At 42.6% G+C, this 14,724-nt stretch overlaps 1 protein-coding gene across 1 annotated transcript in view; it reads left to right on the top strand.

Moving 5' to 3' along the window:
- Nucleotides 1-9,113, top strand: part of LOC138247085 (sialic acid-binding Ig-like lectin 14) — a 104,502-nt gene extending 95,389 nt beyond the window's left edge. Inside the window, exons 6-7 of the mRNA XM_069201831.1 lie at nt 2,167-2,358; nt 9,046-9,113. Coding sequence (XP_069057932.1) covers nt 2,167-2,358; nt 9,046-9,113 — 260 coding nt within the window. The remainder of the gene's footprint in view (nt 1-2,166; nt 2,359-9,045) is intronic.
- Nucleotides 9,114-14,724: the final 5,611 nt, after the last annotated feature.

Raw genomic sequence — 14,724 nt, forward strand, 5'->3', positions numbered from 1 at the left:
CTGTAGCTCACTGCATACCCATTTTCCTCAAGTCAGAAATAGTTTGCAAATGCAGAAATTCTAAAAGAATACAAATTATCAGCTTCTCTGAAGTAACTGGAGAGAGTAGACAAAGCTACAGATGATCAAATATCCCAATATATTGCATAAGCTGTCGGAGTAAGTTCAGGTGGTGGCTGGGTGTTTATGAAGGCTTCACTGAGAGCTAAGGAGTTGAGGCTGAAGGCGGTATGAGTTTATGACAGCGTCATTCACTGTGTCATAAATGTGTTATTACTACATACTCATCTATTCTTTAGCCTCTCTGCAGAGAGTACAGAGTGATAGTCAATTATGTGTTGGTTGTAATTATGAATCTATGGAAAAGCCTATCAAGAGGTTTCTCAGCTTTTGAAGTGTTGAAAGTGCCAACTCAAATATATTCTGAGGTGATGTGAAGTGCATAAGGCCTGACTTCATCTTGAGCAAGCCGGGGCTCCTTTTCTTTTTACATTTTTTTTTAGAATCCTGGACATGTCTGCCTTTGATGTAGATGCCATCTGTCCTTATCTTTTCAAGAACCTGTGAAGGTGTCAAGTCACTCAGACAATGATATCGATATGAAAAACTGATGCAACATTAGTCTGTGACTAGTGCCTTGTTATCTCTACTTCAAGGTCAGACAAGAGCAATAACATAAACAGTGTAGTCTGAATTGAGGTGTTTTCACCCTATTTGTTTAAAAGAATATGTTTATGACTAATATCTTGATGCACATAGGATATGGCAGAGATTCTAAGGTTATGTCAGAACTTCTCATCCTGAATAGGATACAATATAAAAGGGCTGCCACGTAATCACTTATCAGGAGAGGTCCTTTCCCCAGAGTATTGCGCAAGATAATGCCAAAGAAGATCTTGATGGCCAGAGATGCTGCTGCATCACACTTTATGCTGAAGCTGAAAGCTGATACCCAGCCAAGTCTGGGAGGGGAGGAACTGATGCAATGTCTGTTTTCCTTTTTCAGGGAACACTGCCTCCCCGACTTCTAATAACTACAGCATTTTGCTGTAAACATGGATGCAGTGCGATGACTCTACCTAAGAACTCTACGTGCAAGTTATGCTACTCCATGGTCTCCAAGTGTAGCGCATAGAAGTTGGTGTTAGAGTGTTAGGTTGGTAGATGGTAGATATTCTGATTTTATTCTCATTTGCAACATGCATTTGTGCTGTTTTAATAATATTCTGTGTACTTATTTTAGATGTTCTAAGCGACAAGTTAAGACCGTTGAAATAAACCCTTTTTAGTTAAAGTGTTTTTTTCTTAGTGCAGTTTGTGTGTGTGATATTGTAAAGAATGAAATTGCCTTTTCAAATTACCACTGCATCCCTGGAACCTCAAACCTTTTGACACCACTTCAAATATGTATTGGGTGGAGTCTTGCAGGGCTCCAGTCATCTGTCTTTCCTATTCAATCATTGGTGCATTGAACTAATTTCACTTGTATCACCAGTGCGAGTGAAAACAAACCTTGTAGAACTAAGTCAGAGTCTTAAGTTGTGCAAGAAAGGTGATGAGCCCTATGTGTAAAACTGGCTCATTTGCTGCACTTGTTGACAATTTAGCTATGACATGCTATAAACATGCAGTGGCTGTGATGGAAGCAGGAGATTCCAGAGGCAAGACTTTACTTATAGAAACACATTTGAGCACCTGCATTAAAATTAAGCACAGATTCAAAACCTAAAACACGCTGGCACAGACAAAGATGCATAAAAGGTCTAATAATCTCTCTCTCACCCAAGTGTGCACGTGCACACACACACACACACAGAAATTCACTTTCTTACTCTCTCTCATAGTCATTCAGAGACACTCTGCAGAATTTACTACCAAGTACATAATATATACAACCTGACAACTTTAATAAAATGAAATAAGAAAGTATGCATAATTACAGGTTTTTAATGGGTTTTAAGACGGGTGTTAACATAGTTACAGTGTAAATATTTGGAATCATATTTTTGGAAGAAAATGTAAAACATATAATCATCATATATATTCAAATGCTCCCATCAAGTTCAAACTACAGCCACCATTAATGTGACATGGTATACTGCAAATAATATGCCAAATGGAATTGCTGAGTTTGAGAACATAATGTCATCTTTTACTTCTTTACAGATAGACCTGAGATCTCTTCAGATTCAATATGCCAGTTTACCTTAACACAGTTTGAGTGCTGGTGTGTTGTGAAGTCCAACCCACCTGCAGCCATCACTTGGCAGTTTCCGGATAGGAATGTGAGCTTTGCAGAGAAAAACATCAACTCTGATCCCTTTTTAAATGGCTATGTGACAAAGAGTCGGCATAAAGGTACGGGGCGGCTCCCATCCAGCATCACCTGCTCTGCCAGCAATAAGGAGGGCACAACTCATCTTCTTCTGCCTAATCAGAGTAAGAACATATCTAAGCTCAAACACTGTTGCATTGAAAACCATAGGTCCTGTGCATCTCAGTTATGATGGTGGTGCTCACTAGAGGTTATTCTAATAAAAATAGGTGATGTAGCTGCTCACAGAGAAATAAGAGGACTGGATGCAGGTGGTGGTATCTTGACAGCCTTTATAGGTTGAACAATCAAGTGAGCAGGTGATAAACACATTATTCTAAAAATCTGATTATACCTCAAATGAATAGGCTAAGCATATGCATGATTTCAGAGCGAGGTGCATAGTGTTAAATGATCTACAGGAATATTACTGTATGGCAATAGCATGGCTTCTGAATACCTGAACATCAGTAGATTGGAGCTGAGATTTCCAAACAGACAGACAACGAGGATCATTTTTGTGAAGTTGGTAATGGGACTTCCAACCAAAAATGGTGCAGATCCTAGCTATTCCTGGCGCCACATCACCCTATTATAAGTGCAAAGTCAGTCAGAAGGCCTGGTAACAAAGCCAGCTCTAGTACTGATATCACATCTGTGAATGGGCATAGTTGATGGTTCTAGAAATGTCAAAGCTTTAGCCTCCTACAGGATTATATCTCCACTGTTCTTTCCCCACCATGCAAACTATGGCTATTTTTCTAAACGTGGACCCTAACATGCTGGAAAATAATCTCTGTATGTCCATTCATTGATAATAGATTCCCAGGTCCAGATTTATAAAAGAATTGCATTGCCCTTGGGTCACACAACGTGATGCAAGGGCAAAGCAGGGCTTATGTAAGATTTACTATGCTACACAGGGCCACCTTGTGTGGCTCTGCATGACGTACTAAATCTGAAGTAACTCAACGCAGTGCAAATGACTGCCTTGCATTACTCTGCGCTAGGAAGGCATTCTGCAGGTGGAGTGTGGATTGTCCCATGCATCCACCCATGGATTCTGACACATTCCCAGATGTATTACTTGTAGTAAACCGAGAATGCATCAGAAAGACATGCCTTCCTAGAGAGGTGGAAAAAGGAGAAATAAATTCTCATTTTTTTCTCTTTATATCTGTGCTGCATCCGCCATATCTTGGTAGATATGGCACATTCTTTCCCTCTCCATGTGACACAACGCAGCAAGTTGAGGTCCAGTGTTGCACTGCATCACATATCCGTATATCTGCTCTCCAGTGTCCACTTGTTTTTGCAGAAATACATTTGCAGTCTATGATTCAACTGATATCATAGTTAACTGGTGATGCCGACTTTTCTAACTCCAAGATGCTTACTGTAGGAAATGACCATCTTTAGCTTGCTTTGCCCCTAGATTTTAGCACTGACTATTTTTGCTGGCTTCAGCTTCAGCAGTGTGTGCTGCAGAACCCGGTGCTCCTCAGCATAACAGGATAAAGATGATATTCCCTAAATTAACCTAATTAACCAACATATAAGTCCCTAGTATATGGTAGAAATTGTACCCAAGGCATGTAAGTTAAAAGTCGCTAGTAGACTAGAACACCTTTTGTGCACTATGCTACATTGGCAATTAAACAAGTCCACAGTCAGGCCTACCATGGTGGACTTACTGTGGCAGTTTAAGCACTGCAATTTAATGTATAATCACCCCTTTTGACAAGTCAAAACCCTCCTTTTAAATATTCATACATCACCCCTATGCAGCCCGTAAGGCAGGATGCATGACATTTAAAAGTAGGAAATGTAGAACATGTTATGTTACAGATATCTTTACATTGACTTGCCACCAAAAGATATTTTCACCATAGGCTGGCTATTTTGTAGGAAAACACTGGTATACATTTTTAAGTTTGATGATGCTATCTTACGCCTGGACGCTGCCAGAAAAGTAATTCAGAGATTCTTTTATTAATTATAAAAAATCTATTTAAATAGTAAAATCTAATTTCTAATCATTGTAAAGGAAAGGGTGCTTTTATAAAGTTACCTTTCTTCTTCCTAAAGCCTTTCCTGCAGCCCTCTGAGTGCTCAAGCCCTGGCGAAGTGTGTCAACTGCTCCCAGAGCAGAGGTGAAGGTCTTGGGTGTGAGGAGGTATGGTGGTTCCCTTCACAAGATGACCACTGGGCTGGGCCCAGGAACTTGATTAACTTCAAAGGGACCTGCCCTCTCACAGGCAAATGTTAGCCGACACATTGGCAGGGTCCTTCTTTGTTGCCCCAGCCAGGCAGGCTCCAATCCAAGTAGGAGGAGAGCTGTCTCCATAACTGGCATAGAGCGACCACAGAAGAGAGGCTGCTCCTTTCCCTGGCCACGCCCTGGGTGTGGGCACACAGGGTCTGCACAAGGGGAGAAGGGTTTCACCATTTTGAGCAGAGAGAGCACTGTGGGATTGTTTACAGTAGGGCCCACAGGAAATGGTGTAAAAGTGGGTATGGTGACCCCTGGAAATGTTTACTCTGTTAGTTAGGGGGGCCATGAGTCGCCCCAACAACAAGACAGTGCCAGGCATGAATATAGCATCAATAGTATCCTCCTCAGAACACTTTCTGGGCCTGAGGAGAAATGGAAGAGGATTGTATCTGCTGACTGTGAGCTGACTTGAGTAGAACCCGGAAGGACTGGACATGCTTTTGCTTGTACCCAGGACTATAGAGTGACTCCAAGGGTCAGCTGACTGACCTCTCTGGGCATGAAAATCAAATGTCTCTGAACTTTGCTGACATAGGACTTGTCTGACAGATAGTGACCTTCTGGAACACTCCTCAACCACAGCCTGATACCTTGCAGCACTGAAGATTTTTGATTTTCATTTTTGAGACCCAGGGTAAAACCTCTGACCAAGTTGAACCTGGGGCATATTTAATAATCTTTCACACAACGCAGGGCAGAAAGCAAACTTGCTGCACTGTGTTACATGAAAGGGAAAGATCAGAAATGCTCCATAGCTACAAAGTTATTAGTCTGTGGCCTTTTTGCGGTGGTGCATTGCATGGCACCTAGTGCCAACTCTGGAAACCTTGCACCATATTGCAGGCAGGCCTTCGAGACGGACAGGTTTGTTTTTGTGCAGTAAGGTACGCCTTCCTGCACAAAAACAAGGTTTAGAGGCATTTTTCTCTTTTTTATATGTGCTGCAGAATGCAGTATATGTGGAAAAAGGAACTAACGAGGACATGAAGAAATTTCTCTTTGCTACGCCTCAGAGGAAAAGAAGTAGCATTTTCAGGTTTCCTAACTTTAGCAAATCTGGAAATGCACCAAGATCCATGGGTGGGTGGATGGGAAGGTCTCCTCACTAGCTCAAATGTAATGTAACGCAGTGCAAGCAGCTGTGCTGCATTACATCGCTTTACAAAGCCACACAAGGCCACACAACTCAGGCCTTGCATAGCTTTGTAAATTCAAAATAAGCCTTTGTGTTGCCCTGCACTGTCTTGCATGACGAAAGTGCAACACAAAGGATTAGTAAACCTAGGCCCTGGTTTCTGTATCTAATGCACACTCCATCAAAGTCGTCCTTAAATCACAACTATGTCTCGGTCTACCTTGACCAGTTGACAGCAGATGAAGCTTCATACTTTTTGTGGCTATTTTCATTTAAGTTCATATCTCTTATTATGTTTTTGTCATTGTGGTGTGGTTTTATTTATTAAAATTAACTCTATTTTTCTAAATTGGTTTGGGATTTTTCTTGTGTATGCTTTGACTTTATCACTGTTTTGGTGCTGAATAAATACTTTACGTATTGCCTCTAAGTTAATCCTGTCTGTCAAGGGGGCGATCTGTGGTATATTGAAATAATTTACTGGGTCACCCTGATGAGGATTGTGATTATTATTTGAAGTGAGTAGGCACCCCTTACACTCACCTTAAACCTTTCACTATCTTTCTGCAGTTTCTTTCTTTTCTTTCCAGTGGATGGGACAACGCTGGCCAATGTTGTGGCAGTGCCTGCAGTTCTCATCGTCATAGCTTTGGCTTTGAGTTGTGCAGTTTATCATTACAGAAGGTAAATTAGCATATGCAAGAGGATTTCCTGTGTGTCTCATTTTCATTGTAGGTGGTGGAGAATCATTCCTGAGACAACCATTCTACAAAATGCATTGCGTTTCCAGAACAGAATATAATTCACAGCAAACCTGACTCATCCAGACCTAATTTAACAGAGTCAGACCCCATGCCGGATTCAGAAACTAATATGTACTTGAGTTATAATAAAGTTCAGGATTCACAAATACCCTTTTCCTTGGACAGCAAATTCAACAAAACTGTAAGCATACCTATTTCTGGTAGAAAATCCACAGTTTGTTGGCTACAACCGCTCGTATTGTCTTTCTTCTTATCTAACACATACAATTGTTTTCCTAGTCATAAAACTGTGTATTTTAAAATTGTTTTCCTAGTGACAAAACTATGTATTTTATACCCCCTAAAAGATTCAACATATCTAAGTCACTGTTATACCCAGTTTTCACAATTACAATAGCATTTTTGTACAATGGAAGTTAAGGTTCCCATTTATTGTTGGGTAATAATGGGATAGGAGGCAGAAATTGACTAAGTGTGTGTGTATATGTATTTGTGGCATGTGAACCTATTGGGAGAGAAGCAATTAACAATGACAGGGTTACAATTCATGATTGATTACAATAAAACAATATGTTAGTGTGAGATGAATCGTATCATGTAAAGATTTAGGCCCGTATTTATACTTTTTTTAGTGCCGCATTTGCGCCGCTTTGTGACGCAAAACGGCGCAAACCGACAAAATACAATGGCATTTTGCAAGTTTGCGCCGTTTTTGCGTAAAAAAACGACGCAAATGCGGCGCAAAAAAAGTATAAATACGGGCCTTAGGACCTAATTTAGAATGATCCCACTGTCTGTTTTCCAAATGAAAATCCATCCGCTCGCTTGGCGGTCTGCCCGCCTGCTTTAGATGTTGGTGGTCCCATAGGTGATACACTGCACAAGTCCTGCCATCTCTTCCAAGAAACTCCACCTGCATCGGTGGTGCCATAGGAAATAGTGGCTGCCGGCTTGACTCCAGCCACCCTTACCACTGAACGCATTTGGATGTGCCTTACAGCTAAGCCAACTGTGGCAGTCCGACCTTCACCCTTGAGTTGGTGGATTGGAGGGGAAATGGGGTAAAAACTCACCTTTACTTCCAAATTCACTTCTGTTTTTTTTTTTTTTCCTCATACACCTCACAAAAAACGCCTATACCAGCCCTGTAGTTGGTCTTTGCACCCTTTCCAGAGTGAAGCTGATCGTGCCAAGGAGCCCCCATTTCCTCTCATATAGACATCAACCGGTAGATAGAATATCCACACCAGCCAGTCTAATGAAAGAAGGGGAGGGGGATAAATAATCATTGGACATTGGTCTGCTAAACATCAATTTATACTCTCCCTATTCCATTAAGGCCGCGCTTGGCCTCCTCCCCAATTAAGCTAAGGAGCCGACATTTCCTCTTTCCTCTTACTTGAACCTCCCACCTCCAAATCCATTCTTGCAATATAGAAGGTGGCCTGCAGCCAATCTTTAAGAAGAGGAGGGGCATTCACTGTCCATTTTTGACATATTTCCCTCCTGGCCACCAAAATAGAATAGAAAATTAAGTTCTTATGAGCTTTATGTCCATTATGCCTTTCACCATCTACCCCTTGTATCTGCCCGAAAATAATCAGAGGGATGGTTACCGGAATTTCCTGTCCCAACATACCAGAAAGAAGGTTACACAGATCTTTCCAGAAAAGCACCACCACTGGACACTCATAAAACATAAGTATATCGGAGGCAAGCTGTAAGTCACATTTAGGGCACTTGATTGCCTTGTTATTATCTATTTTAGAGAGTCTTCCTGGGGATAAATAGGCTCTATGTATAGTGAACAAATGGTTCCTTTGCAAAGACGCCGGCTTTACTATCTTAAACAGAGTTAGAATAGATGATTCCCACCACTGCACTACCTTTCCTTGTAACATGTCTTTCCCCCAAAGGGAGACGGGCAGTGTAAATTCCCCATCCAATCCTTCTAATATCTCCCAATACCACCTTGAAACCCGCTTGAGTCTGGGTGACTCTGCCAACACACACTCCTCGAAAAAGCCTACAGCCCCAAATGATACTCAATCCCATAGCTAGCCTTTTATTTGGGCATATTTCAATCTAGAGAAGGCACCCCCCAGCTTAACCTCAAGATCCTCCAGGGAGATTACAGCCTCTTCACTAAATAGATCCCCCCAGGTCGCTATACCTGCCTTCTTCATTGGAAGTGCTAAGACATCCTTTAAGCATTCAGGAGTACCTGGAGAATCCCAAATCGGGGCATAGGGGCTGTAATGGCTAACTCCCGCCACAAACATCAAATGATACCAATTTGCCGCAAGGTCGCAAAGAGTTTTCAATTTAAATTTTTTGAAGAATTTGGGATCTCTAAATTTGTAAAGGTATCCCTTAGAGGCTCCATTGACAGTGCCCAGCATAGCTTTAAACATCAATCCAATGGACGAGGAGTCAAGAATAGAAAACAACATTATTACAGAGTTCAGTTGGAATGGTCAAGTATAATAATTTAAATCCGAAAGAGCCATCCCCACTTTTTCTCTCCTTCTCCTCAATTTTTTCCATGTGATCCTAGGGCCTTTTGATGCCCAAATGAAGGAAGTAATAGCCTGTGAAGCTTTACGAAACACTGCTTATGCATAGATAGAGGTATAGAGATATACAGAAAATTAACTTTGGGCAGAATCATCATTCATACCAAATTAACCCTCCCAACCAATGTAAGGGGGAGATGCATACATCTACCACTGGCTTTAAATTCGTCATTGGAAGCTGATCGATGTCTTGTGTAAACAACATCCCTAAATATCTAATTTCTCACTTCAGTTGTACTTGTCCCACCGACTTATGATTCAAAGCCATAGCCTCTGTTTTCTCAGTATTCACCTGATACCCCAACACTTTGCCAAAGTCTTCAGCTGAAGTCAGCAGCGAAGGCAAGGCGGATAGTAAATCCGCTGTATATACTAAGAGGTCATCAGCATACAGGGCCACCTTTTTCACCCATCCATTACAATTGAAGGGTACAATAACCGAGTTCCCTCCTTTTTTCCTTGCCAATGGATCTATATACAAGTTAAACAACAATGGGGAAAGAAGGCATTCCTGCCTAGTGCCCCTCGTTATCTTCAAAGGGTCTGTAAGATTGCCATTTAATAAGACTCTTGCAATAGGATCTTTATATATCAGACCTATTGTTCCACACAGATTTTCTCCTAAACCAACTGATCTCAAAATGAAAGCTAAATATTTCAAGTTCACTCTATCAAAGGCCTTCATTGCATCCAGGGTAATTACAGCCAGAGGCATTCCAAAAGATGTGGCCATGTCTATGGTCCCCACCAGATTATACGTCAATTTGTGTAGAAATCTGCCCTTGAGAAACCCTTTCTGATCTGGGTGAATTAACCAACCCCCCACTCTGTTGAGTCTGTCATCAAGAATTTTAGCAAATATCTTATAATCACAGTTCAGCAAGAAGATAGGCCTACATGACTCACACTTAAGTGGACTCTTAACCGATTTCAGAATTAGTGCTATTGTAGCCTCATTCCATGAACCCAGAATAGGGACCCTATCTTAAAAAATCACCACAAATAATGCTATTAAAACTGGAATTATTAACTCAGCCATAGTCTTATAAAATTCCATAGGAATACCATCTGGCCCAGGTGCCTTGCCGTCCTTACTACCAATCAGCACCTCCCTAATTTCCCAAGCAGAGATCGGGCTATTCAAAAGAACTTGCTCCTCTTGTGAGATAGTTAGGAGCATATCATGTGCCAACCATTTACCAATATCCTCCTCTCTTACCTCGGCCTCTTCTTTATATAAATCAGAGAAGAACGACTAAAAAGCCACCTCCATTACCTCGCTACTTGAAAATCTCTCGCCTGCTTAATTTATCTCTACTTCTTTGATGTAATTCCTCACTAAATCCCGATTGCATTTCCAGGCTAGTAATTCCCTGCATTCTCACCATATTCTAAGTGAGCTAGCTTGTTAGCCTCTACTCTTTTAACAGCCCTAGCTTGTAACACCTCCTCTAACTGAGATCTCAACTCCTTCAACTTACTCCCCAAAACCTCAACCTCCTCCTATTTAGTACTCACCAATAAACAACTCCTTACTTTAAGCATTTCCTGTTCCAACTGAAAAATACCAACTCTAAACTGCTTATTCTTATAACTGGCTATGCTCATAATTTTGCCTCTCATAACTGCTTTAAAAGTATCCCATACCATTGCCAAGGAAGCCGATCCCAGATTGGCTTTAAAAAAGACCTCTGTCTCAGTTAGTAACTGATCCAAAACCTCCAAATATTGAAGTAGCGTGCGGTTAAGTGTCGATTTACTACCACCTGACCCTCCAGCCAACCTTAAGTCTAGTGTCAATGCTGCATGATCTGAGAGGTGGGCGGGCAGATAGGTAATATTGCCTACCAAGCCCTCAAGCCTCATGTCAATAAGAAAGTAATCTATACGAGATGCACGCTTCTATTTTTTACTATAGAAGGGGAAACCCCTTAGATCCCCCTTTCTCTGCTGCCATAAGTCCCTTAACCCCCACTCTTTCACTGTTCCTCTAAAAAAACGTTGAGATTTTGAAGTCCCTAATGACCTGCACTTCTCAGATCTATCTAGTTTGTTATCTAGCACAACATTAAAGTCTCCAGCGATTATAACCGGATCGGGAAAACCTACTAGCTGTAAAAAAACACTTTTCCAAAGGGCCAGTATCGTCGCAGTTCGGGCCATAGAACCCAGCCACTGTAAATCTTCTATTATAAATTTGTAATTTGACTACAATCCATCTACCCACTTGATCAGATCGTATCTCCAATAATCCTGCCTTGATCCTACGCTTGACTAAAATAGCCACTCCCCTAGTGTTAAAATTGTGCTCCGTACAAGCATAGGAGTGAAGCCATGTTTGCTTTTTGAAGAGTTCAATCACCTCTTATCTGGTTAGAAGAGTCTCCTGTAGAATTAAGATTTGAGTTGGGGAATCTTTTAGATATTGTAAAATTTTATCTCTCCTGCCCTTTGTTCTTAAACCAATAACATTTCAAGAAAGTATCTGGAAATATCTAAGCCTGGGGTCCCGGCATTCACTACTCTCACCAGCCATTATCCACTGGGTGCCACATTAATTGAGATGAAAGAGGAACCTTTTTTTTTCTTTTTTTCCCCACATGCTCCCCACCCTGTGACCCATTCCTTCCCCTCTCTCCCCTCTTCCTTGGAGAACCCCCTTTGAATAGTGGACCGAGGAATGTCCACAGTTAGAGCGCACGTGACTCCCGGGCGAGAACCACAGATGTTACTTTCCAGTAGCACTGCCCCCAGACTTGAAAGCCGCAAGCAGCTCATCCGCAGCCTTCCCATCCCTTACATTATACATCTTATTATTAAACATGAATCTAAGGGTAGTGGGAAACTTAAGTTTTGCAGAAGCCTTCAACAATCTAAATTCCTCGAGCTGTTGCCCCAACTCCCACTGCCTATTGATGGTGATCCTGGAGAGGTCTGATTTGATCTCAAAGGAAAAATCCTGTGCTTTTATGGTTCTCATTTTAAGTGCCTTCAACAAGATTTTTTCCTTCAGACCATATGTTAGAAAATTAATCAGGATTTTCCGAGGCTTGCTGTTGTTTGGATTTTTCCTGAAGGGGTCTCTATGTATCCTTTGAATGTCCCACTCAATTTCTTCTTCACTCTCCTCTAATGAGAGCACGGACTTCAAGAGAGATACTAAAAATGCCTTCAAATCGTCTCCTTCTGCCCCTTCTGGAACATGCAGGACTCTCAAATTATTTCTCCTTGAGCTATTCTCCAATTTTTCCAATTTACTCTAGAGATCCTGTTCAGAGTCTTTCAAAGCTGAATATTGACCTTATGCACTTCTATTTCCTCTTTCATAGTTCCCAACGTATCTTCCAGAGCCTGAGTTCTTAATGACAGGAGATCAAGCTTCCTTTCAAAAGCCTCACAGGCCTCTCTTATTTCTACCTGATTTGTTTCAGCTATGGAAAATCCTTTCCTGATATCCTTTGAAAAGGAATGTAGCATTGTTTCTACTGACGGGTTATCACCAGAAGCACATCGAGAGGGGTCCAACTGATCAACCGGGTCTTGACAAGGGACACTGTCCTCCAAAGACCTTTGTACTACACTTCCAGCAGGAGGGTCCTCGACGGCAGCTGCCTGTGGAGAGGGGACCCCTTCATTCCCCTGGGACGGCTCCTCACCAGCCCTTAAAGGAGTCTCCATTACTTGGAGGGAACCCCCTAATCCAGGGACCCTTATATCAGTCTGCTCATGCATCTCCGTAGTGCCTTGAGAATGGCTTTCCTGTAGAGTTTCCAATTTTTTAGATGGGAAGACTTCCACCCCAGGTTTAAGTTTAAAGTAAGTTCTCACAGAGGGGGGTAATTTCAAGAGTAGTGTTACTATTTGGTTTGCTGCTTAAACCTCTAGTCAGTTTTTTAAAAGCATGACCCAATGCACAGGTAGGGACAGCTTCACCCCTGGGTCCCAGGGGCCCTTCACCCTCACCTAAACTGACTGGGTTAAAGAAGTTACCAGCAGTCTCCAAACATAAAGGGTAAGAGACCCTCCTACCTTGTGATTGAGTTCCACTCCATGAGTTCCACAACAGGGGCCGTCCTTGTTGGCTCCCTGAAAGCTTTCTGGGCCCTTCTGGTGCTTCACTCTCCCTCCTCACCGTCTTACACCTTCTTACCGGAGCCTTAAGCAGGTCAGGGCTAAGCCAGCCTTTACTTGTGCTGGCTCTGCCTCTGCCGGCTTCACCACAGAGGGGGGCCTGTGCCACAGCCCTCCGAGAATGTCAAAGGTCCAGGGCTGCTCTGTTCCACCACAGAGCCCCCAGAGTGCAGAATCAGTTGTAAGAGTCCCCTTGCGGCTCATGCGTCCTCAGTACTTCCTGGAATTCGTGCCGGCATATCGGCATGGACAGGGAGCTCTCGCCCGCCCTCGCCCTCACCCGGGAGACGCGGCGCGGAGCACGCAGCCGCGCCGCTGCAGCCCGCCATGTTCTCCTGTATAGCACCTACACCTTCAGTTCTGTTTTCGACTGGACATGACTGGACAAGACCTTCTGTCGCTGCTGCCACCGGACCAAAGTGAAAACATGACCCACCCCTCTTGCTTGTGCACGTTGTGTGGTCCCTGCACAGGAGCTCAGGACCACTGCAATCATATATATGTCACAGTAATTTGTTTAAATTACTGTGGCATGCATATGTCGGGAACACGTTTGTGTCAGCCATGGATGGGCACACGCTGGTACAAGACACATATTGCACACATACACAACTGTCAGTATGGTGTCAGTATTCATTGCCAAATAAATGCTAGCACCACAATAATGTTACTATTCCACTTGTCAACTATGACAATGTGTGCACATCGCAAGGGGACCTGTACCTGTAATGTTGTGCTCTCAGGGGGTGATGTGGTTGTGTCATTTGTGTGCCGATTGGATGTGGGTCTGATGTGGTTGTGTATATTTGGTTTTGTGTTGTGTTGCTATGTGCAACATTTAGGTGAGCGTTGTTGTTTTATGGCAGTCATTGTCGTGATTAGTGCAGCTGTGCCTTTGTGTGATGTGTGTTTGTGTAGAAGTGTGTGTAGTTGTGCTAGTTATAGTGGTTGAGTTGTGTGTGGGTGCAGTGTCAATAGTGGTTGTGTGTTGTTTCATGGATATATGGCAATGTTTGGTTTCAGCATGTACATGTTGTGTGGTGTTGGACTGGCAATGGATAATGGTGTGTATGTGGTGTGTTGTGTTGTGTGTTGTGCAGGTGGACACATATTGTAACAGTACAGTGTGTGTGTGTGTTGCTTACCTCTGTTGGATTGCTACTGCCATTGTATGATATCATATGGGTCCAGCAACGGGCTCTCTCCATCAGAAATCCACCAGCAGTACAGTGCCTGCAAAACTGTAACATCTATATATGGTCGGCACAAACCTGCCAGCACTTCGTCATGGTGGTCTTTGTCTCAGCCACAACACATCTAAATATGGTGGGCGGACCACCGTCTACTTGACTGAGTAATCAGGTCTGCTGCAGATTGGTGGTAATACTTTCAGGATCTAAACCAGGCCCTGAAGAATTAGGCCTTCAGCTGTTCTCTAAATTTCAGAACGTCTGGGACAGTCTTGAAATTAAGCGGAATGTTGTGTTAAATCCTAGGAGTGTAGCTGGAGAAGGTTTGTTTTCTGATTT

This window comes from Pleurodeles waltl, chromosome 7 (assembly GCF_031143425.1).
Source record: "Pleurodeles waltl isolate 20211129_DDA chromosome 7, aPleWal1.hap1.20221129, whole genome shotgun sequence".
Classification (NCBI taxonomy): Eukaryota; Metazoa; Chordata; class Amphibia; order Caudata; family Salamandridae; genus Pleurodeles; species Pleurodeles waltl.